The following is a 25,898-nucleotide window of genomic DNA, read 5'->3' as shown; positions in this document are numbered from 1 at the left end:
AATCCAAATAAGTGCGATAAAATTGATTATGAACATGCTGGCGTGATTAGTCCAACCCTCAGTGCAGGGGTTGTGGGGGATCACTCATACACATGTCACACACTCACACACTCGCACACACTCGCACACACACCAGATATCTTTGTATCTGTGTATCTCTGTGCTCCGGACTCCGTTTATTAGCAGACATAATTGATTATGTTGTGTGAGTGTAATTATTATATTTATCTGGGGCTCTGTGTTCCGATTCTGACTTCTGCCTTGGTCTCAGCACAGAACAGCACTGCCGTTGTCAAACTCGTTGATATTGTTACAATATCGGATGAAAACAGGGTGACTAATCCATGAATTTATGTTCTTTATTTCTATCTGATTTCCAAATGAGATTTGGCCCCTCAGTGTTGTAAATTAAACAAATCCCAATCGCCAAAGTCATCCAGTGGCGCGGGGCTGGAGGGGACCTATCGTCATTGTCTTCTTGCCCGAATCATGCCACAAAAATGATTGTACTGCCCAAATCGAAGAGCTTTCAGAAACAAACAGAACAAAGCCACAGTCACTCCTATATGGAGCCATATACCCTAGCCAAAACGTAATACCCGGTCCGGCCTCTAATCAGAACGCTGCCATTTACACAGGAGGATAAAGATTAAAAATATAACCTCGATACGCCTTCAGCTAAATTCGGAAAAGCACATTCGGGAGCAATATACGGGTCCCTTAGGGGTGATCGTTGATTAAAGGGCTTTTATTTCCAGAAAAAGAGGAACTAAACGATCCATAATCGTTTTGGGGAACCGAGGGATATATTTTGTGTTCTCTAAGACTTAAGATTTAGTTGGAAAGTTGGTTGAAATTGGTTCGGAATCCATTGGGCATATGCTAGGGAATTCGCGTCTTCGACTCACTCCGATTCTCCCCATCTTCTTCTTGGCTTTTGGCTGGTTCCTATTTTTGACAGTTTTATGTGTCGACGCATATGCTTAGTGAATGGGATTAAGATAAGACGCCGTAAGTTGGTCGTCCTCCTCCTCCGCCTCCTCCTCCGGCCGGGCCAGATAGTAAACCAGTATGGCCAGAATGGGTATAAATAAATGGGAATTCTTTCGTAAAGTATAACAAATCATTTTCAATACCAAATCCACACGATTTTAAGTATGTGTGTGTGTGTGTGTGTGTGTGAGTGCGAGTGTGTGTCACATTTTGGTGATTTCTTTTGCTTTGCAAACTAATTATTAAGCATTTAGTTTTATTGTTGTGATAATTTTTTTTGGGTTTTTTGTTTTGAGGGGAAAATATTGAAGCCCACGAATAGATAATGCCGTGCGGGGTCGCTGTCGCTGTCTCTTCATACACGGTTAGATCACCCCTCTGCTGCTTCCTCTTCCATTCCCGCCAGATAGGACGTCTTATAAATTATAAATGGTTCGACTTTGTCTAATCTGTGAGTGCTGGAAGGCTGAAACTCAGATAATGGAATATTTATTAATTGAAATCTTCTTTGGTGTGTGCTTCCTGCTCAATGGGCCCGATCATCTAATAGTCATTTCCTCCACTCCCCTTCCCTTCGCATCCCAGCCATTCACTTCATCTGTCTCGTCTCGTCTGCAGCCAAGACTAATGATAATCGGGTTTAATCTGGCCGTGCAACGAATTCGGATTCTTATTCCGATTCCCGAAGCCCAATGCATTCGTCTCTTCTACTCCGCACTCCTGCGGGTCTCTTCCCACGTTTTCGGTTTCGTTAAATTCCGGTAGTCAAATGTCCATTAAATGCTGCTCATAAATGTCCAAACTGTTTGTCATCTTTGTTGTTGCTGGAGCACGGGCACGCCTTCTGTTCGTTGGCTTTCTTTCCATCATCTCCTCCCCCATCGCCTTCCACTGCTTTTCTTCCTCGTTCAGTGTCATCTCTCTCTCTCTCTCTCTCTCTCTCTCTGTCTGTGCCGCTGCCCATTGTCCTCTGCCTTCATCGGGGTCTAGCACCTTTTCCAAACTCATTCTGTTGGGGCATTCCGTATTTATCAGGGCTTAAGCATGTTCCCCAACCATTTCTCCCTCTCTCTCTACCCTTTGCGACGTTGATCTCTTCAGCGTTTCTTCCTCTTGATTGTAACACATTTTTAGCATTTCATTCTACGCTTTCTCAACTCATCTCTTCCCCCCTTTAACCACCGCTAACCACCTCTAACCCCGATCTCTCCATTCGACAGTTGAGCGGCTTTTTACCGCCCGATTATGCGCCTTCGCGGAGTTTGCATACAAACGATATATGTATATATATAAAAAGGGGGTTTATTAATTATTCAAAGCCGATTGGATTATAATAATTTATAATGATTATTAACATAAGAAGCTGGAGCTGAAGCTGGACCTGGCCCCTGATTCCGATACCGATTCCGATTCTGATCCCCATTCAGATTCTGCGTCAGCTTCTGTTGCCGATTCTGAGCTCCAATCAAACTGAGAGCGTTCGCCGGAACGGGAAATAAGCGTATGAAAAGCATCCCCAGCCCAGATACTCGTATCGGAGACAACGAAAACGCTTTAAGTTAATTACAAGCTGTCAGGTTGTCGGCTGAAGTTCTCTATTTCTGTTTCTATTGCTATTTCTTCATTACTTTTTGGCACTTGCAGCGGCCTTAAATCAATTCTCTCCAATTTTCCGTGTTCGGTTTTCGGTTCATGTTCATGTTTCGGGTTCTCTATTCCCCAATTTCAAAGGGGCCGCTCTCCGGCTCTCCTGCTGCCCAGATAATCAACAAAACGTGTTCGACTTGTTGAGTTTTTCTTTCTGCACTTATCATAAAACACCTTTCGGGCTGTCTTGTTGTTGTGGTTGTTGTTTTTGTAGTGGTTCCCTGGCTAATGACACCTTGATAAAACGATTTGTAAGACATTGCGATAAAAGCGGTTCAGGCTTTGTAGCTTAAGGCGAGCCAAACGCTGATAAAAAAACAGAAAGAGTACAGCACGAAATAGCCGAAATGGAAAAGTTCGAGGGAGTGATAATAACCAGTTTGGGAAATTAACTTGTAGGAGAAAATGGAGTGTATCTAGAATCCGAAATTCCCCTCCATGTCTCCAGATATTTGTTTGGCAATTTATCATTCAGCTTAATCGGAATGCGCAGACCCTGACAAAACACGGAAAAACCATCGAATTTTATACAATTTACGCATCTCCGAGAGCACCTCCCAGCGCTTCCACCCCCATTGTCACCTTTCTCATTCTTAATTAGTGGATTTAGCTTGTTCCATATAGACACTGGACGAGTTTCTTTCCCCTCTGCAACTATTTATACATGGGGCAGGCAGGCAGGCAAATCCCGATTCACATAAATATCCGAATGTTTTGAAAATTATGACAAGTGGAAATGAAATGAATATCTTGCGGCATAGACTTATGTACATATGTATATATATGTACGTTTGTATGCCATATGAACGTCTGTATATATAGTATAGATGTGAGTTTTGGCTGCTTATAAACTTTGGTTCTGATTGCCGCGCCGATCACGATGACATTGTGGGGCTTACACGAAGGTATTTTTGGTGTTGAAGATTTATTATTTATCACTAATACGCCCCGTTGAAAATCATAAGCTGCAGAAGCAGAGGCTGAAGCAGAAAAGCAGCAGCAAAGACCCAGTAGCCAACAGGCAAGCCAGAGGCAACGATTTCTACAAGTCACAGCCACAATCGGCTCAGACAAGCAAGTCCCAGCATACATATTTCTTTCAAGCCGAGTCAGAGCCAACAAAATGTCGGTAACCTCGTCTTATTTAAAGTATTAACTGCTAACTAATGTGCGACACATTATAAAAGAGACCCACGGTGGCAGAGTGACAGAGAGGGAGCCGGGCGGAGAGAGTGAGAGAGCATATCAATATCGCTGGCAAGCCAAACAGGTGATCACCATCACAGCACAGTGAGTAAGCGGCGATCAGGCCGGTCATCGACAAAAGGGATTATATTTCCTAAGCAGGCCCAACAAAATGTGACCAGAGCTGGACCTGGTGCTGGAGGTGGAGCTGGTGAAGCCTCTGGAAGCGTACTTAATGCGGCGATCGTTGCTCGCTGCTCGCCCGACGATCGCTGAGCTGCTTAACTAAATCCGGCTTAAGATCCAACACACGAAATTAATGTCGCTGGAAAACACAGCAAAAGTCACACATTAACAGCGGACGACGACGACGACGATGCCCAGGAAGTGGCGATCACCCAGCAGCGATCGCTCTCTCTCTTTCTTTCTTACCCTCTCGTTCTGCTACTAATGGGGAGAGGAAATGCTCAGCACTTCTTCTCCGTCTTCGTATCGGTGTGTGTGTGTGTTTGTGTGTGTGTGGACATCTTACAGAGGATTAGTTTGAATTTGCAGCAGAAAGCGGAATACGGGAAAATAAGCTACTTGCACATTCCCCCCTCTCAGCCACTCAGACGATCAGCTACTCAGAGACCCGGTCACTCCCCGCTCCGCTGTCAATAACTAAATTGCTTCAAATTACCGACGATTTATTGGCGATCGATGGTTTACCGCTTTGGCTACTGTGAATCAGCTAATCCACTTATCTGTCCCGTCTCTAGACTAGCCCTCTCTTTCAGACCCGTTCTGACTCTGGCTCTCCACTCCTCTCTCTCTCTCTCTCTCTCTGAAATCTCACCTCTGGTTCCATAAGGCTTCAATATGAGTATATTCATAATTTTAATCAGAACCGTAATCGAGGCCCACAATTAAGTCGCCAGCAAGACGATAAATCGATCATTAACCAATTTTAATCTATACAAGGGGTGACCAGCCGCCTTTTATCCAAATCTAATCAGTCGCCGATCCCCATCCCCATTCCTTCTCCATGTACATATGTACACATGTGACATGTACATACATATATCTAAATGTGTAAATTACTGTGTTTGCCTTTTTATCAGAAACCTTTCGACATGATTATGGACTGGACAGACTGGAAACCCAAAGAATTACTATCCATTTAGGTTCCTAAGTTTATATCAAATGCCCCGACACTGTCGGCGGGTTAATCTAATCGCACGGGTCTCTGGGAATTATGCGCCAGTTTCGGTATCGATTTGACCGCTCCGCTCCGAAGATAACCACCAGCGGCAGGTCCAAGATCGAAATGTGCCCGAAATCGAGCCATGGCATTCGATAAATTTCCAGTGCTATCTTAATGAAGCGCCCCCGATTCGGGGACTGGGAGTGTGTCTCTGAGCAAACAGAACTTGATTGATTGGACACACAATTAACACAATCATATCATATTCTGATTTCGAGTCTGAATCCCAATCCAAGTCCTATGTCCGTACGATTTCAGAAGAAGAACTTCGCATAGGGGCTGGGTAAATATTCCCTCGTCCACCAGAGATTTGTGTGGCTGACAAAGTGTTGACCAAACGTCAAATCCCCGTAGCTCATCAGCGAGATTCATGGATAGGTGGGGTTGCGTGCTTGACAATAACCCTAGTACTAACACTGAAAAGGCAAATCAATTCCTGTACAAATTGAAAGCTTTACCAGGTGACCCTCACTCCTACACCGATGCCACCTATGCCTGGGTCATCGGTTGCATGTCAGACGACGATAGCCGCTTATCGGTGTCATCGTATTTTGTTCGTAGTGGTGGTCCCCACACGGCAAATGCAACCTGGCTTGGCTAAACTTTGCGTGTTAGCTAAACCTAATCCAATGCTGTCCAAAACTGCAGAGGGGCTGCTGGGGGCTTTGGCGGGTGCTAACGGTTTAGTTATGGCACGCCATGTGGGCGGGGTAATGTGATGTGAATGTTAGCTAATCTGTATGTGGAGCAATCACAGAAAACACTAATTGGAAAGAGTCGGCGGGAGTCGATAGTCCCCTTCCCCCAGCAGGAAGTTGTCAACGGTCTCGGTCTCCCAGTCATTCCATCATTCACTCAATCGTTAATTTATTTATGCCCCAAACATTCAATTATTCGTTCATTCTGTCACCTTACCCGAAGAGACTCGTACAGATCATGGAAATACGCTTATGTCGGATTATCCCATAATTTATGTTTTCTGCTCCCTGCCCAGACAATGGATTTGCCTTTGCAGCACGCACACCTATACATATAATTGCCAAGATCATTACACATACATACAAAGACAGAGAGAGAGAGAGATAGATCGATATGAAGAGAAAAGGAGGCTAATGACAATGAGAGAAGAGGAAGCGCTCACGGCAGGGAATAGGGAACAGGGACCAGTGAACAGGGAACCGGGAACAGAGGCAGATGACAAAACAGAAATTGTGTCATTCGATTGCAGGATCGGGAGGCACAAGAAGAATGAAGAAGAGGAAGAAGGAAGATACATGCGGAGGGGCGAAAGAGGCAGGGCAGCAGCAACCGGAAGCGTAATCGAGCTAAACGAACGCCGTCGGGGAAGTGATCAAATGTGCGTGTGTCCGTTTGGGTGTTTGTGTGTGGGTTAACCCATTGTGCCAAAGAAGAAAACAGAAAAAAATGAGCGGGAAGCGCTAAGGAAAAACGCTATGAGGAAACTCACCCAGAGACGGACCCCGAGACAGGGCCAGAGCCAGGGCCAGGGCCAGAAAGAGTAAAAAAAAACGTTTCTGGGCCTGGCCAAATGGCCAAAGGCCAGGAATGAGGGGAGAACTGGAACCGGAAAAAAAACGGCTAGAAGACACAGAGACAACCACCAAAGGTCCCCCCACGTGCAATTAATAAAATACGCTAAGGGAGAGGGGAGCTGTTAGAGAAAGAGAGATAGCCAGATATGGCCAGAGAGATAGAGGGAGATACGAGTACGTGTACATGTACACACTCGTATATTGTAGATCCCTGTAGCTATGGCAATGCAAACAGGTGAGGGTGACACTCGACTGAGGGCGATGGCGATGGAGGTCCTAGACAAGTCAGCAGGTCTACGTCGAAGTCGGAACAGCTGAAATGCTGATGAGAGATGCAAAAGATATGTATCTTCGTACTGTAGAGAGCTAACTAAGACCGAATAAATTGATCGTTTTCTAAAAACTTTGAGGGCCTGAAGATAGGAATGTACCCATTACTCGGAGAAACATAAAGTAATTTTAAAGATCTTTGAAGTTGAACAGATGGCTAAGATAGTTTTCACCCGCTTACCACCATCAGGGATGTGAATATTGAAACGACGGCCACTTTTGCTGCTTACTTAATTTCCCCGAAACACTCAAATGGCTCTCCTACCGAGCATTTCCTGTTTGAGCGGTGATTTTTTGGGGCTGCAAAAACGGTTTCTGCTTAAAAATAAAGACATATTCCGATGTTTAGAGCAGAAACCGATTCCGAGTGTCGCCAAAAATTTTCTACCGTGCGGGAAATATATTTCGGTTTAGAGAAATTCATATGTCTTCGGGCAAACACTCGTAAAGTCGCGAGCATTAGGGCTTGGGGCGTGGGGCGTGGGGCGCGGGGCGCGTGGTGGGGTTTGGTGGTGTGTGCGGGCCTGTTGAGGCGTGGTCCTCGAGAGCAAAGCCCATAAACTTACATAGTTGGGCCTGTTTAAAATGCGCTTAATAGTTGCAACATGTGTCGCGGAGAGACAATTAGGCAATAAAATTAATTCACACCAAGAAAAGCATTAAATGCGACGCCAGACACGGTGCAGCAAGGTGCCATTTTCCACTTTCCACTTGCCGCCTGCCACTTGCTACTTGCTACTTGCCACAGGCCATGTGGAGTGTTGCCACTCGGCCTGGCCATGCAACATATTCGCACGCGTAACTAGGAAATTGCAACTCCAAGCTGGCTCTGGCCAACCCCTACTCCTCCTGTCCCCTCCCGTGCCAGCACATTTGGCGCGTGTTCACTGACAGTGCCCCATAGCCCATCCCCATACCCGCCCTCTCTCTTTAATTGCCTCTTTTTCGTTCGTATGTTCTATGAATCGGAGTTGGGTGGCACACGGATAGGGGACAATGGCACTGGCACTGGCATTTGTCTACAAATAATTAAGCCAATCAAACGGGACAAAAGTGTTGGCCTCGCCTGAAAACTGTCAGCAAATGCATAAAACCATTATTCGCAATTGCAAGAGCGAACGGCGAAGAGAAAACAGCAGGGAAATAAACAGGGAAATCCACTTCCCATGCGCCCTTCCAGAGGCGAGGCTGTGCGTTTACGAGTTCAGGAAGTTTGACGCCAGCCGCAAAAAACGATGGAAAGAATACACTGGAGAAACTCTTAGAGAACCGCACCTGAATGGGAGACTAGCTCTGGCTCCACTTTCCTTTCCACCTACTGTCCTTCGGAGAGCCCCGTAACAATAACCGATTAACAGGACCATTCATCCATTGGTCACAACGACTGACGGGGATGCAGCTTCGATGGGGCCCAGGGCCACAGCACGTGCTGGATGTAAGGGCCAGAATACAGTTGGCACACGTCGAAAACGGCTTCCTGGCTTCCTGTCAGACCTCGGGTTTCACTTTCAGCAGGAGCAAGACTGCGACTGCCTGTAAGAAGTAGGCCAGGACACTGCTGTCCTCCTGCTGTTTGCAGCACGAACGAGGGTGCTGCGAGTCCACATCCGATGTGTATGCTCTGATATGATAATCTCGAAATCGAGAGCTCGCACCTCATTTGTGCCACAGAAGCAGCAGCCGCAGCGGCAGCCGTACCGGAGAGGTCTTGCTCTTAGGCTCTTCCCCCATTGAGTGCCAGAGTGCTTCCTGTCGCTCGGGCAATAAAAACGGGAATACTCGTCTCGTACTTCCAAGGTGAAGCTTGGCATGTGTGTGTCTCTGTCCCTGTTTCTGCCCCTGTCTAATCGTTCCCCGTGAGCAAAAGAGGGGGCTGTACGTCATTTGGTCTCTTATCATTAACGACTTTTGTTTTTTTTATTCCCTTGTCTTTTTCTTGCGATCTGTCTGGTCGCCGCCTCATGCTCTTCTGGCTGGCTCCTTCAGCCCCTCATGCCATGGCCAAAAGCGAAAACAATGGAACGGCTTGTTCGGGGGAGTGGAGTGGGAGCTGGCGGAGGAAGCGACCTATCACAACTAGAGCAAACATTTTAATTGGTCCCCCATTTGGGGTGCGGGATGAGAGAGAGATGGGATCCATGTCCTTTGTGCAGGTACATCCCTGATCTAATCAAGCTTCGTTAAGGCTAACGGTGAAAGCTCACTGCCTCCCTCTCTCTCTCTCATCCCTCACTAGTCACTTTCAATCTCCACCTCTCCTCCATTAGACCTTTGAAGTTGTCGTCGTGTTCACATGTCCTGTTCGTTCCTCTCTTTCTCTCATTTCACATCCTGTTTAGAAAACATTTTGTTTTGTCAGATGTATACTTTTTCTGTTTTTTTCCCTGTTTCTTTTTTTCTGTCTGTTTAGGCCAAAGCCACACAAATTAAGTTAACTTCCTGTCTGTCTATGGCTAATAGCAAATTAATAAGAGCGTCCGGTCAATTTGGCTTGCGGTTTTCTCCCGCTTTTCCCTTTCGCTCGTTCGCTTTCGTTTTGTTTTATTGCCGATTGTCCTGCTGTGGGTGTGACCCTGACTCTGACTCCTGCTTCGACTCGGACTCTGACTCCTGTCTCCTGACTCCTGTCTCGACTCTGAATCGGAATCGGACTCGCCGTCAGCTGGCTGCCTCCTTAGCCAGAGCTCTACGCTCCTTGGCGCCTGCCCTTGACACACATACTTGGCCCAGGAAGGAACCGCATCTCATCCTCTTCTTTTCCACTTGAATACTCCTCGGTGGCGGCCTCAGCTGTCCCGGCTGCCCCTCCACCCCCGATGCAGTTACATTGGGAATGCAGTTTCGCACTGCTCTACTCTGCAATTTTTATCTAAGTAGGGCTCTCGGCTATCTCCTTTGCCGTTACCCAGACACAGTCGCAGGCCCAGTTGCAGGCCGCTTCCTGTTTTTCCTTCCTTCTCTTACAAGACCCCTCGGGCTGGGCTAAGGTGAGTTCTGGGTCCCTAGTTCCGTGGTTCCCTCGTTCCCGAGTCCTGTCTTCTACTGCACTTGCGCTCAGCTGAATGTCAAAGCAAACTCCTCCGACTCCGACGCAACTGCACTTACAGAAAGGACTCGCGGGTTCGGGTTCAGGTTCAGGTCCTGCTCGGCTGCCTATCGCGCACAGCTGTTCAAATGTTGTGCAATTGAAATTAAAATCTATAGGATGGAGGGATCCTTTTCCTGTGTTTTTTATGCTTTGTTTCGCAGGATTAGAGCATCTGACGCGGCGGATCAGTCGAAGGAGTCAAGTCATTTGGAATGGCTTTCGTGTGTGGGCTACAAACGGAAATCTTGCTTCCAACTCCTTTCACTTTTTTAATCTTTAAATCCATTTCCATTCTTAGGTGTCTAACGAATCATCTTCCATCCCATCTGTTTTCCTTTAAAGCATAAAAATGTATTGTATTTAATTTCGTTATATCTCTCTGCATCGCATCCAACTGTAATCGATTTAATCTGCAGACTATTGTCAGTATGCTTTCCATTCCATATCTTTTTTTTCTTCCTTATATCCCTGCTGTTTAATCCCAATTAAAACTTTATATCATACATATGTATATAGTCCCTAACCATAGCATTTGTGATACACATATTCTCTGGGAATCCAGAACCCGTAGAACTTTTATCAATTTAAAGCAAAGCAGACATCATTTACATATTTATTTAACGCCGTAGCCATTCCGTGGCCCCGGACAAGGCTGGAATACTGGAGCACTGGTTGGAGTACACTGCGGGGATGTGCATATCCACTCCCGCAGTTGCCCCTTCCCCAGTAACGCTGGGGGGATATTTTTCACATTTTTAGCTTAATTGCATTTGGCTGGCCGCACGTTTCGTCCAATGTTGCTGCCGTCCGAGAGGCAATTGTTTATCTTACGCTCGTCTGCGTCTCACGTGCAACACAACATGGCAACAACGGCGGCAAGTGGCAACAGCAACTGGTATTTTCATAGCTGTCTTTGCTAATAGACACATGCACACACACAGACGCAGACCCACAGACAGAGACAGAGAGAGAGAGAGCCCGAGACTCGCCGACGGACGTGAAGTGCATTTTGCAGCTTGCAACATTGCTGCAAAGTCAAACAATTGTCGATGGGCAGAGATGGCAGATGATATAGTAGCTGTTTGTGGGGGCAATGGAAGGGGGAGGTGCCACAATAGGGGGAGTGTTTTGTGTTTTGTGGCTTGTTAAGTTTAAGATTGTTTGATATGGGTGCAGGTCGGCGACTAGCCCCCCTCACCGATGGCGATGGCAACGTGTTGCACTTACGAGGCTTTCGGCGCTAAAAGACATGTTTTCAATTATGATTGCTGGCGTGTCTTATTAATTACGTCTATCAAGCGATAGGCAGCATTTAGTTCGGCATTTAGCCGGGGCATGGACAGGGAAAGGGGCAGGTGTAGGGGCACGTGTAGGGGCAGGGGTAAAAAGCTACGGGAAGGAGCGGTTCAATGTTTAATTGTGCAGTCTATGGAAGAACTGGGCTAGGGAGCTGTAGGAAGAAGAACACAATCTATGACATTGGCTTAAGATCCATCCATCTATATATCTGTATATCTGTGTGTAAGCCGAGAGATCGCCACTGAACAATCTAACTGATTGCTTACAAATGAATCTCAATTAGAATTAATTCAAAACATGAACCGGGTATTATTTACCCATTTGACACTCACGCATACACCCAATCGTCACACAGTGAGTGTTAGAAGTACACAGATATGAGTGGCAGCACACCACATATTGACACACATCAGAGAAAGATGTGGTGGAGGCGGCGGAGGAGGTGGAGCTGGAGTGGAGTGGAGGCTGGATGGAATGGATCATCAAAGAGAGAGTTTCTTGAAGCAGATGGTTGGAACTCGGGATGCTTGGTAGCTGTGGCTGCTGCTCCATATCAACGCCATCAATTAATTTGGTATTCGTGATTCTACTTAACATCGATTGACCCCGACAGATTAGTGAGCGAAGCGAACGAAATGTTGAACTTTGCTTTCGAGAAATTCCTCCGATCCGAGCGATGGAGGAGCTGGAGCCGGAGCCCCTCCCTGTAGGGGTTGTGACGCAAATTGTCCAGTGGCTGTGCGATTATTTACATCTATGTGTGATACAGATACGAGTATTTCAGTTAATTGAGCGCATAACTCGCACATCTCTAGAGCGGGGCCCTGTAGGAGCTCTTCTTTCGGACTCGGTTTCGGTTTTGGGGGCGCCTACGGGCTTAATTGGTGCGATTGAATTAAAATCGTTTGCTGCCACTTGATGGTTGCGCCTACCTCTACCGCCACAGCCCCCGCTGCCCTCCCCTGTTTGACGTAGCAGTGTGGCCGTCTTTGGGTGTCGATTAGGCTCACAGATCACTTGATTGCTTTGCTCTTGGTTTGCTTAAATGATTGATCAATGAGCCAATTGTGCGCGAGAGTCGAGAATCAGTTTAGAATTTGCATGAATCTCGGCATTGGGACGGGGCGCTCTTTTTATTGATTGATAAATAAAATATATAGATCTCAAGTGAGACTAATTTGAGAATCGAACGATTACATAAGCCGAGCAAGCGATGGAGAGCCGATCGGTAGACAGACAGTAGAATGAGAGCGGCTTGCCGGAAGGTAGTCAGTCATTTACTGGATCCTCTTCATGAGAATTTGTGAGCTTCATAAATTGTTTCCTGCTCATTTGGCCGTGACAAAATTGTGTCCCCTGGTATCGCCCATTCGTCCCTTCTCCTGTTGGCTGCTCATCCGTTTTTATTTCTAACTTTTAACCTATTTAATTGACTTATAATTGGAGTAACCCACACAAACAGAGCGGGAGAAGGTACGGGGCTGCGACGGGACATATGTGTAGGTAATAATTTGCTGAGCAAGGAATTCCTCAAGCGCAACACGGACCGGGGCCAGAGCAGGGCCATAGAGGGATGGCAGGCCAGGAGCCGCACAAAGGATCATGTGAAACAGTTAGCAGGCAGCCAGAGGCAGGTCACACATGGACGAGTTTTCCAGCCGGGCCAGAGTAGTGGTATTGCTGCAATCGAGGAAATTATACCGCCCCGACATGTTGAACTTGAAATTGTAATTTGGCATTCGGCACTCGACGTTCGACGTTCGATGCTTGGCATTTGGCATTGGCAAGGGCACCTACATATGCCAGGATGTCGTTGACAAACGGCAGGGAAGTCCCATGCGGGGTTGTCACTGCAGTCACCGCTTTCCTCTACCTATCCCTCGGGGTTGCCAACTCGGAAGAATGTCCGCTGTCAGCTGTGACTCTCCCATAGGTAAACGGTGAAATAATCATTGGTCAAGGGCTGGGGTACAGCCCTGTACCGACTGTCAGCGCAGGTGCTTAAGTCAAATTTACACTATTTTTTCGGGTATTTGAATACAAAACTTGAAGAATTATAGAACACAGATAAATATCTCCTATCCCCTCCCAACTTTCGTAGCATTTTCCTACTATATCTCCATACCACATCCACCTCCCACTCTCCTTGGCCTGCACTCCTGGCCCGTGATGGATCGCTTTAAGTGGACATCAAGTGTTAAGTTAATAATTTGCCAGGTTTTCTCATCGGGGGGAAAATACTTCTTCATGCTGGTAATTGAAAGAATGGAAAATGCCAACACACTTGGCGGCCACGAGAGAGCTTTATTAATTTTTGTATTTAAAACATTTCAAGCACTCGACACCTTCTCGTCTCCTCTGGCTCCGTTCTGTAGTCCCAGTCCGAGTCCCAGTGTCTCAGTGCCTGTCCACTCGCAGCCGGAGCACCAGTAGCAATGATCTCAAATTGATGACGAACGAGTAGAAATAATGAGGACGTTGCAGGGAGCCCGGAATGGGAGTGCAGGGACGAGCGATGAGCAAGGAACGCGCGCATAATCAAGGCTCGGCGACAAGACATGGCCGATCTGGTCCTCGACATCGACAACGCCATCGACAGGGACATGGACATGGGCATGGGCATGGGCATGCCATTGCCAATTGGCGATTTGCCTGCTTTTGCGACGACCGCTGCTGGTTCTCCCCTTTATGATTATTGTTATTATTGAGTGTATGCCTCTGCAATTCAGGGCAAAGTCATCATTAATGCGTTGAGGCGATGCGATGCGATGCGACGGGATGCGAGGCGAGGCGACTCAAGTGGAGTCGAGTCGAGTGCAGCAGGCATTACCGAAAAAACCATCCACCACCACCACCATCAGAAGCTGGAGCAGTAAAATAAAATGAAATGAAATATAATTAAATGTCGCTGATGCTCATGAGCATGCCCCCAGTCCAAGTCCAAGTCCAAGTCCCTGCGATGATCGTGGACGACGCTTCTGTTCTGATCTGTTCGTATGGAACGGGTTGGGGACGTGCCTGTTGGATCTGATCGGGTCGGGGCTGCGTAGCAGGGTAGCTGTTGGACGGGCTCGTAATTTGGCAAGAAATTCTTCCGCGATCGTCTGGGACTCGGTCTGGATCTGGCTATCGCTCCAACTGATCGCATACCAGGTTTCGCATCCAGCGTATTTTGTCAACCGGTTTTGGGATCGCTGCCATCGCACCACTAGGGCCGTCCCGGTCCGGCATTGTCTCTGCTTATCTGCGGCTTTGTGGCATCTTTAAATGGCGTTTTTTCGCACTCGCCAGCCGCTCGATGCGGGCGTCGATCTTGTTGGGAAGGGGGTGCTACTAGGGGGGATATGTTGGGGCGAAACGTTCGCTGATTTTTAATTATTTTGCACGTTGCAGCGATGTTCGCCATCGTTTGAGTTTCAGTCGGAGTCGGAGTTGGAGTTTGAGTTGTAGTTGGCCATGTCTCTGTCTCTTTCCGAGGCCAGTCCTTGTTGGCTTGTTGGCTTGTCAGGTTTTGCCTTTCGTCACTTCGATATTGAAACACTTAATCACAATTTCGTTAAGGATACAAGGCATGCATGGCACAGGCACAGGCACAGGAGACAGGAGACAGGAGACAGAAATGGCAAAAGTCAAGAATATTCCAAAAATCTCATACAAATTACGAAAAGCAAATGCGAAGCAGACATATACAGAGACAGACACAAAGAAACACGAAAATGATATTTCTACGCGCCGAATTCCAAATGATCGCATACCCCTCTCCATACGGGGGTACGATACACCAGTGCCCAGTGCCATCACTGGGGAATTTGACGAACACGGAGACTAGAGACCAGAGACCGGAGACGATGTGATGACGATGACGCTGACGATGATCGCCTCCCGCTGACGATGATAATTAATAACAGGGGCCGGGGCCGGGTCCAGCCCTGTTGAAAGACCATAAAAACGCTGCCAAACACCAATCATACGTTAAGAAAAAAAACCCAAGCATTGGCCAATGGAAATGGTAATGTCTTTGCGGGAGCTGCGACCAGGTCGAGACTGGCTCCTCCCGATAAGCAAAAAAGAAGAAAAATCTCGAACAAGACAGAGACAACTCGGAAATAATCCCAGACAGAGTGGAATGTCAATGCCGGTCTGGTCTGCTGTGCTCTGGTCTGGTCGGGGCTCTTGGTTACTCAGCTCTCAGTCCGTGAGAGCGATTAAGATCGCATGCCAAAGATCGCTGCTCAACTGATCAACACTTACAGAATGTTTTAGGGCACACAAACTGACAGAGAACATGACAGAGAACAAGGCCTGTCAGTGACAGGCGACTGTAGGAGATCACATTGTGGAACAAAGAGAAGACGTGATTAGCTTATCCTTTGCTGTGCCATGCCCCCAAGACAAGCCTTAGGATCTGGGCTAACACAGATTTGATTCTCACCGATCCAATCCGTTCGACGATCCGTCTGGCAGTTGATCAGTCATTCCCATCACGCAGCACTCGCGAGGCAAAAACAATTAATGCCTGCGACTGGAATCAAATGATATTTTACCAAGGACAAGACAGCGCCATGGTGCCAGGCGCAACAACGATTTATAGCCCAAACGGAATGTGCCATACATCAGCCTCAGTAAAAGCCAAAGGATCAGAGATACTCCGTCGCACAAAAACAATTTGAGCAGGCAGGAGGAGCACAGAAGGAGCACTAACAGAGGCAGTAGCTGCTGTCGATGATTAAAACACATTAAAAATCCAGTAGCCCCGAAAGTCCCGAAAGAAACTGCCAGTTTTTGGTCGGCCAGTCGCTTTTGGGGCCCAAACTAATTTCATATTTTTCATGCAATTGATGAAATTCCATCGAGCCCCCAAAAAGAGCCTTTCTGGGTCTGCAGCGGCTGTGGCAGTGGCAGTGGCAGTAGCAGTGGCTGCTGTGTGCATCTGTATCTGTGTCGCAATCAGAATCTCAGTCTGTCCGTCGATCCAGAATCGCAGTCCGTCTGTCCATTGGTCTGTCCTCTCGCTTGATGTTCGGGGACTACCTGTTGCGACGTGTTATTAGGCGACGTATTGACGACAAGCAAACGTCAACCCGAAACGTCAGCTCATCATATCATCGATTGATGCGCATCGCAGCTGCCCCGACTCCTCTGCCTTGCTTTTTTGGGAGGCCTGTGCATATTTCGGGACTGACTTTTGGTAAACAGAAGCTCTTGTTCTGGAATTTCGAACTGAAAAAATACTGAGCAGAGAAGGGAAACACCGAAGGATGTGCAGTCCCAATGCAGGGCCGCATGGCCTCTAATTTCGCTCCCAGATTCGAGAGTGGCTTCGGGAGACCATCTTCTGCAGGGTCCGCTCCACACCCTTCTCTTCTCTTGTGTGAGGTGGTGATATTTGTGAGTGTAAACTGTCCCCCGGTCCTCCAGCCGGCTCTTCACCGGCCTGGATCTGGTACCCGACCCACTCCAGGTCCAACAATGTACCGACGTGATTTTGTGCTTTAATGAGGATTATTAAATGCGAGATTATTATGTGCTGCAATTACTTTTCGCTGCCACTGTGCTCGGGGTTTCTTTTCCTCGTTTTCTTTGGTTCGATCCTCTGCCTCGTCTCGTCTCGTTGTTTTTTGTGCGCCCCTTGATTTATTTTATTGAACCATAAAAATGTAAATTTTCCGCGAGACAAAAGACAAAGTTAATCGTTGTCAATTATGGCCTTTGACAGGTTAATATTAAAATCTACGAGTCGATGGGGAGGGGACCTTGATTGGCAGCATTCAGGGAGGATGATCGGATGGGCTGGCGGATCTGAGAGCGATCCGAACTGATTAATGTACTGATCGCCATTAAAATTCAGCCGGGGAATGGTAAAGTGTGATTGGGGATGGATTAATTGAAGGTTATTTTGCTCCCGAGATATCGGAAGTTCTGCCACGACAGAGAAATATCAGTCAACGGAAGATCTCTAGAGGAGAGGTTCTAAAAACACTTGAAATAAGACCCACTTCTGTTTGCTCTCTCTCTCTCTCTCTCTCTGAATGATGACTCATTCAGGAGAAAAGACTTCGCCGCATGATTGCTGGAACTCAGGTTCCATAGAGGATCATCTTCTCCTGCCATTAATGCCAGGCATTTTGTGGCAGAATCTGGTATGTTTGATTGTTTCAGAATTCGCGGCCGCCGGCCATTCAGTTTCCGGCCGAAGTGAGCGCCGTCCTCCCCCTAGGGCGGGATGCGGAAACGGGCAGGCTGCCCCCTGGAGGGGGGCTGTGGTGAGCAGCAGAGGGGAGTACCTCTATTAACATAATCACAACACGAGTCGCTCGTCCGCCGATCGTTCGATTCGTGGAGCAACCAAAAATTACGGCAAGTACGCGCGCGACGAAAGGGTGGAGAAGGGGGGACGGGGCTAAAGAGGCACAGGGGCAGATCAATTTTTCGGAAACCCAAATCACTGCAGGGCGATCAATTAAAATTTTGATCGAATTTTCGTCAATTTTTTGACATGTGGCCGGGAACAGAAGCCGGCACGGCCCGGCCGGGACCAGCCTGGTCCAGCCCGATCTGGTCCCGTCCGTCGCTGTAGAGACACAGGGAGAAGGCGAGATCAATGTAAGCTGAAATTGTCGGACAGCGGCCTTAGGCGATGCTTGGCTCTGTCTGCGGGTCCATCTCCATCTTGTCTCTACTCTGTTCGTTTCGCCTTCGTCAGCGGCCGTGGCTGTGGTGAATGAAATTGATTAAAGCGTAAATGAATTTTTGCAGGCCTAAATCGTTGCTGATAGTCGCGAGAGGTTGGTGGAGGGGGCTGGTCCCGGCCTGGCGATGATTATAACATAAGATCGATTGCTGCTTGTCGCTGATCGCTAACTCGATGCGGCTACTGTGGAAAGCAGAGAGACGCCGCTGCCACATCTACCCCATCCGAAACGACTTCTTGCCCCGCCACTGCCACCGACTGGAGGCAGCCTTTATTTTCTGAACATGTTTTCGGGCTCAGGATCTTTCTTCCTTCTGGTTTTTGTCCATGGTTTGCCCTCATTTGACAACTAGCCAGCGGCACAGCTCTCGATCTTAGGCTCTACCTTCGGCACCGATTTAAGTTTATCCGCACGATCAGCGCCAAAACCAAAAAGCAAAACCAAAGCGAATGCCAATGCCATAATTTTTTGTGTCCAGCAACAGAAAAAAAGTGAGGAGAGGGAATAAAGATTCCTTTGGATTCGGCTGGAATTCCATGCGTGCTCAGCCAGCATAAACGGTAAAAACGGTAGCCCCAGCGAGACGCTATAATTATTGGGGCCAATCGGATGATGTATGATGTATGGATGAGATGGATGCGGATGAAGGGAGCAGCACCCAAAAGGTAGATCTCTTCAGGCAGGAGCTGCTTCAAAGGTGTCTGATCGAAAATATCCTTCCAAGGTTTCGATATCCAGTTCCACTAAAAGTAAAAATAGAATAATAGCTCTGGTTGATAGTGTCCTGTACTCGTATTTTGTGTGTTTAAAGTGCTAAGATTAGCATCCATCAGACGAAGAATAAATGCCAGATTTCACAATTAACTTACTATATAATTATTCAAAATGTAAACATCTAGGGAGCTGCCAGTTCGTAGCGCATGCGAGTATGTACCATTGGAGTCGATCCAATCTTATTGGAAATGCCATCGCTAATTTCGCTTCGGGTCGCCTTTGGTTCTTCTGTGGCGGGGGTCCATCAATTGCTGCTTGGCATTGGCAGGCGGAGTGGGAATGGGAATGTGTATTGTGAAAGAGCTTTCAGCTCTTTAATGGACTGGAGAAGAGAGCCACATTAATTTAGTTACGCTTCGACAACGATCTCGAGTCGGAGTCGGAGATCTCCGTCCGCATCATTAAAGACAATTTCGTGATTCGCCACGATTTGTGCAGCAAATTACTTGCTAAATTATAGAAAGCAAACACACACAGCAGACCCCCACACGCACATCTGGGTCTGGGTCTGGGTCTGGGTCCCCTTTTGGCTCACAAATCAATAGAAATCAACGCCTGTCAGGGCTCGGACTGCGACTGAAACTGAATCCGAGACTGAATCTTAGACTTTGTCCGATTCAGAGTCCGAGTCCGAGTCCGAGGCCTTGGCCCTTGGCCATTGGCCATTGTTGACTTAATCAATAAAGCGAATTTGGGTTGTTTTCTATTTCGAGACCGAAGAATGGAGGGATTGAAGAATGGAGACCGAAGTGGAGATTTCACTCGAGCATTTAGCTAAGTAAACAAGCGACAAATACGAGTACTCGCATCACTCCAGACAATCGGCGGGTTATTCATTATCTCCTATTCTCTTCTCTTTCAGAGTCAGGCCTTGGCTTTGACGCGGGCAGCCAATGCGGCCGCCGTTGTGGCCGCCGCCAATGCCAAGTCCCCTTCGGCCTCTGTCTCCGCCGCCGCCAGTCTGGTGGACATGGCCGTTAAGAAGGAGCACTCGCTGTCGCCTCCCCACAGCGTGGTGGGCGTGCCCGGCGAGGAGGTGACTGCCATGCAGTATAGACGCAGCTCGTTGCAGGGCGTACAGGAGAAGCTCACCCAGCTGCAGATGCAACACCATCAGCAGCAACAGCAGCAGCAGCAGCAACATCATCATCACCAGCTCCAGCAGCAGCAGCAGCAGCAACAGCTCCAACAGCAGCAGCATCAGCAGGGCGGAGGCGTGACAGGGGAAGGGGGTGGCCGACGCTCCGCCGAGGGCAGTCCCTCAACCATACATCCCGCCCAGCAGCAGCAACTGCAGCACCAGCAGCACGTGCACAATTCCGATGGCAATGCCCTGTCCTCGTCCACGGCATCATCTAGTCAGAATGCCACCCCAAAGAGTGAGAGGGATCGCGAGAGGGAGGAGCGCGTGGAGCGGGGAAGCATCTCGTGTCTGCCTCCAGCCGCCCTGGGCATGACCGTGGGCGTACAACAGGCCCAGCAGCAAGCGGAGAAGCTACTCAGCCATCCGGCCCTGGACTCGCGACGGGACTTCGACATCAGCAAAGTAAATCGTGAGTAAAGGAGCTTTCCAATTACTTCAATTTAATCAATAAATCACTCACTGGCCCAGGGGGCGTCCAGTCATCCCGGCATCCATAGGGATCCATAGGGAGCAGAAGGGGGAGGCAGCAGCATAAATGCAGGAATTTACTTTACTTCTCCTCATAATCCGGTGCGTTGCGTGATTATTTGCATAGAAATTAGTCAAAGGCTGGGTCCCAAGAAGAGGGAAACTTTAATCACGTCAGCAGCAGATGGAAATTGTAAATAGAGATAGAAATGAAATTCCTTTCGCATCCACGTCGCCTGCCTAATCCATGGCAAGTTCATTTGATTTGCTCGCCGGGAATTTAGCACGTATCCTTCAGATATCGCACACACACTATCACACACATGGCAGACACGAACGGACGTTTGAAGCCCATACACATGGCCGCTCTCCTTTGAGCTATGGCAATGGTAATCTTGTTTGGTTCATCAATAGTTTAACCAGGGACAAAAGTAAACCTGTGTCCATATCGATGTGTCCCGTGCAGTTGTCGCTATGCAGATGCTTATGCAAGGCAGTATCTCCCAGATAGAAATAGCAATAGCAACTATGAAGCATCCTGCATACCAACACAGCATGCGAGTGCCCACACGAACGAACCACTCTCACTCCCCCGCCCTCCCCATTAACTCGACGATGCTCAATCCCATTCAACAGAAGACACACAACACTCCTATATGCATCGAAATCCCCTGGATTAAGCATATGAAGCATTCATAACGTTTATTTTCTCTCTCTATCTCTCTCCCTCTGTGTGTGGGTAAGTGAGCGAGTGTGTGTGCGTGTCTATCTCTCTCTCTCTGTTTGTATCTCTGTCTATGGCTGGATACGTATACGAGCATGTGTGCATGCAAACATTTCCTACTGTCCTGGTGAGGTGTGGGTCGGAGGTCACTCTGCTGGGGCATTAAATGAACCGCACACACACTTGTGGAGCTTTTGTGGGTGAGGTGGTGGGTGCGATCTGGAGGAAGTTCTTTTCCATGGCTCAGTTCTTTGGTTCTGTTTGCCGTGGCTCCGTATATTTCTAGTTCCAACTCGGGCACTCGTGACGTATACATAACGTGCGGCTGTCCTCTGCTCCTTTTGTGCATCTATGAGTAGCAGTATGCGAGTGTTTGTATGGGAGTACACGTGCACCGTATGTGTTCAACAGGTGGCACTCAACTTGGTTGATGTTTGGGTCAATTTATGGCTTCTGCCTCACTTAATTGTAGAAGCAACACAACAATTGATGGTTCGCAGTCCGCAGAGAAAGGGTGAAAAGGGGGTGACGTGACACAGGCGATAAATGAATCGATAAATGTCAGTAAAATCGCTGCTCCAATCGATTGTTGTCATTATTACAGCTCTCTGCTTCGCTTAAATGTTAATATTTTAAGCCGAAGCCTCCCTTGCCTGACATCATTTTCTATTCCACTTCCACATCCACATGGCGCACAGCTAAAATTCAGACTTAAGCTTAACCCTCTCACCGCCCACCCACTGGAAAAGGGGAGTGGAGCATGCCCCGTTCAGATAGTTCGGTGCGTTGGATTTGAATTTTGTTGTGAATTTGTGAATGTCTCCCTCTGCGTGTGTGTGTGTGTGCGTGTGCGTGTGGGTTTGTGCGTATCTATGTAATGTGCTTTGTAGCATATTTTGAGGATTTGCACAACAAAACGTTGCAGTGCGTGGGGTGGGGTGGGGTGTGGTGGGGTGGGATGGGAAGGCGGTATACCATGAGATGGAGATTGAATGGCTGCAGAATTGGGTTTATGGATTGGGCGGTGGGGCCTCGGTTTGGGGTTTGGGTTGGGGGAATGGTTTCTGCCATCATTTGCTATTGTCGTTGCTGTTATTATTGTCATTTAACATGGCCATTTGCAACTGATGCACAATGGTATGCGTGCGTATCTGTCTGTTTGTGTGTATTAGTTCATATGTAAATCTGCTGTGTCGCTCGCTGCACTGTGTTTTGTTTATACTACGATTGTGTCTGTATTTCTATCTGTATCTGCATCTGCATCTATATCTGTGTGTCTTTTTTATCTGAGTGTGTGTGCGTGTTCATGGCGCCTAAGCTGCTCAGCGACGCAACACGATATTTATCCAGCCTCACCTCCCCACCTCCGCCATTCTGTCCACCATTTTTGGGGGCTATTTTTATGTTCCTGCATTTGATTCCGGTTCCAATTCTGATTCCGATTCTGATGCTGTTGCTTTTTCGGTCTCGCTTCGATTTATGCAGAGTTTAGTATGCAAAATTTTCATACGTTAGCCTTAATAAATCCCCAAGCGGCTGCACTTGTCAATATGCAGGCTGCCCCCATACCCCCCTATACCCCCCTCTAGCCAACGCCTGTATTCCCTCCTCTGGCAGTTTCCAGTTGGCACCTATAAGCTTATGCACACAGACACACACACGTATCGGCCCTGTCTCTGGGCCTGTTTTTGCGTCTGTGTCAGACTCTGTCGCGCTCTGCAATTGAAAATCACTGCGCCTTAGTTAACGACACGTTTGTGGATCAACGCGTTCGAAAGAGGCCTGTATGCCTGTACTGCTGCCATACAGCCGCGGTGCAGCCTCTGCCTCAGCCACAGCCTCAGCCTCTCAGGCCCCATCGGCTTCTGTCCCTGGCTATTGAATCATTGTTGTTTGGTCAAAGCTTTCGTTTTGGTCACTGAAAGTAGAGCAGAGCAGAGCAGAGCAGTAGCCTGTGCATGTGCCATAAGCCATAGGCCATGGCACCCATACGGACATAAGCACACGCTCAAGGATTCAAAAAATGTGCATCCCCTGCGATCCGACATTATGCAGATGTCAATGGGGACAGTTCTAAAGGGCGCCGCGCCAACCGAGCTGAAGGATTGTATAATAAGAGGATAGGGGCACGGGCAAGGGCAGGGGCAGGAGCTTGCCACCCAAAGTATCTCTGATAAGCCCTGATGGACGCAGTAACTTTTCAAGGCTCCACTCACTCAACACTTTGCCACAGCAAGGGTAGGGGGGGGTAGAGTTTTTGGTAATCAAGCGACACAAAAGCATTGCACTGCTCCTGCTGAAGGATAAGAGATAGAGAGACAACGGAGAGTATAGCTCGTCTTAACAGGTTGTGGTACAAGTTTCGCAATCACACGCAAAACTAGCTACGATACTGACTCGTACTCGTACTCGGACTCTGAGTCCTCTGGGGACTGGCTTACTCTTGGACTGATAGATATCGCCAAGCGGTCCCCTGTCTGGATGAGGTTGGTTGTGTGGGCTGCGAGGTGGCAGCTTAAGTGTTAAGCGTTATGCACAGTGTCCAGTCCAGTCCTACACTCACTCTGGGGCACTCATTGGATACTGGATTAAGCCCAGTCCATCTGCAACTGCATACACATGCTGCCCACCCACCCCAGTCCCAGTCCCAGCCTAAGCTCAGGTCCAACATATGGGTGGCACAGACACCATGTTGCCGGACTCAGATATGGATACAGACGGGATACAAATTCGAATAAATGACAAGAGCAAGAAGAGACAACAGTTTCGAACATTTGGCATTATAAGAAGAGGCAGCAGCAGCAGCAAGAGAAAAGGAGAGTTCCGTTCCCGCCACATTTCACAAACAAGAGCGTCACCAGGCCAGGACATCCCAAGGAGCTAAAGCAGATGCTGCAGGTGATGCTGATTGAGTTAAGCCAACATCAAGTGCACTGAAAGAAAATGCACCTAAATTATACAAATTCGTTCTTTTCAACCATTTTCACTATTGTTCCGCTTTTAAATGTTTCAAAAATTGTATCATTAGTCACGAAAATTGTCAAAGAATTTAAAACGTTTCTTAGCGGCTTTTAAGTTTCGGAACTACTGGGTATATTCTCGCAGTGAATGAGAAATTGGCGGCTGGCTGGTCACCAGGTTGTATGGTCCACTCCATTTCCATTTCGAACATTTTATTCCATTGATGCTACGCACTGAATCCGGATCCTGGAGATGGTGAGTGTGAAGCGTGGGGACCTACAAATTTGAAGGATATACATGTTTGCAATACGGACAATTCGAACACGAATCTGCCACAACTGGAGATGAGCCGGTATGCGTATCCTCCTCCTGCCCCTACCGTTATGGATGACTGCTTGCAGCCACGTCCTTTGGGCACCTTCTGCGTAAGTAGCACCAACAGATTGGACTCGACTCGACCAGATTTGACTCTCCTGTGAGGAGCTTAGGGCCTCTGGGATGTGGTCTGTTTTGTTCGGCATCGACTGAAGTACATATAATCAAATAAATACTACTTCTGCCTGACTGCATGCGCGCCAGACACATTCCGTATCCTTGTGCTGTGCCCGAGAAGAAGAAGCTACATCAACAATAAATCAGTTACGAGAACTATGCAAAATGCAGTGGCATTATGTAGATACAGCCACACTCCTTCAATCCGATAATGAATACTATAGGTCCAAGCACTTTCCACTTTCAGAAGCTGCAGCTGATGCGAAGAGGCTGATCAGAATAGTTCGGTAGAACACGTAAAGACGCTTCTGAAGGATGGGTTAGCTGGGACTTTTCAATAGAACAATACAATAGTAGCTCCTAGTTTACCTAGCATTACTCTGGCCTTTACTCTCTCCATATTCCCAAAATATTCTATGTTTTCCTTCAAGTCCTTTTCCACAATACTCTCACACCGAAACCTTTCCAACGTAGAATGGGCATTGGGGGATAAAAGTGGAATCTCAAAGCTCGCTGCGAAGTCGAATACGAATACGAATGCAACTGGGATTCGGCCTGGTCCTGGACTTGGGTCTGGGTCTGGGCACAGGAGCGTTTATAATCCACAAGCGAAAACAAAATCATCATCATCAGCATCAGAATCACCATCAAAGGGGGAGAAGCAGGGGGTGGAGGCGGAACAGGAGCAACCACTACCACTACCTATACCCAAGGACATTAGGCGAAAGCATCAAGTTTGCGACTTATCCCCGACCTAAGCCTCAGCCCGGTGAACATTTTGCCGACAACCGACAACCGACGACCGGCTCAACCCAAAAGGGGTAGAGAATAGAGCCCTCTCCCTCTTGCTTTCTATCTCTCTGTCTCTCTCTGCCGCTGCCTCACCCCCTTGATGGTGGCTGTCTGACTCTGCTGCCTGCTTTGCATGCGAATTTGGCGCCAAAAACTTTCGAGTCTGGGCCCGAGTTCGAGTTCAGGTTCGGGTTCGTATTGCTTGAGCAGCGGCACAGAGGGCACGACATTATTTGGGAATCCTTTATCCCTTTATCTGGCTTTAGCCCTAATCCCATCAGACACAAATGAAGAGAAGTTTCACGTTTCGAGTTGCTCTCCTACTCCTGCTCAAGCCACTTCTCCTGCCGCTGCTGCCGCTGCTGCTCCTGCTGGCTGTGCTCCTTCTGCGTTGGCTGCCTCCTTAAGCTTTTGTTTTTGTTCCTGTTTTCGCTGGTGCTTTTGAAGTGCTTTGGCAATGCCAGAGACGTTGGGATTAGGCCGCCAGCTAATGCCTCTGTATGCGTGCGT

The 25,898-nt window shown here is 47.9% G+C and overlaps 1 protein-coding gene across 1 annotated transcript in view; it reads left to right on the top strand.

Moving 5' to 3' along the window:
* The window catches only part of dve (SATB1_N and homeodomain domain-containing protein dve), a 45,783-nt gene that overhangs the window by 1,863 nt on the left and 18,022 nt on the right, over window positions 1-25,898 (top strand). Inside the window, exon 2 of the mRNA XM_033377905.1 lies at window positions 19,670-20,360. Within this exon, the coding sequence (XP_033233796.1) occupies window positions 19,670-20,360 (691 nt within the window). The remainder of the gene's footprint in view (window positions 1-19,669; window positions 20,361-25,898) is intronic.

Source organism: Drosophila pseudoobscura, chromosome 3 (assembly GCF_009870125.1).
Source record: "Drosophila pseudoobscura strain MV-25-SWS-2005 chromosome 3, UCI_Dpse_MV25, whole genome shotgun sequence".
Taxonomy (NCBI): domain Eukaryota; kingdom Metazoa; phylum Arthropoda; class Insecta; order Diptera; family Drosophilidae; genus Drosophila; species Drosophila pseudoobscura.
This window is presented reverse-complemented; position numbering and strand designations above follow the sequence as displayed.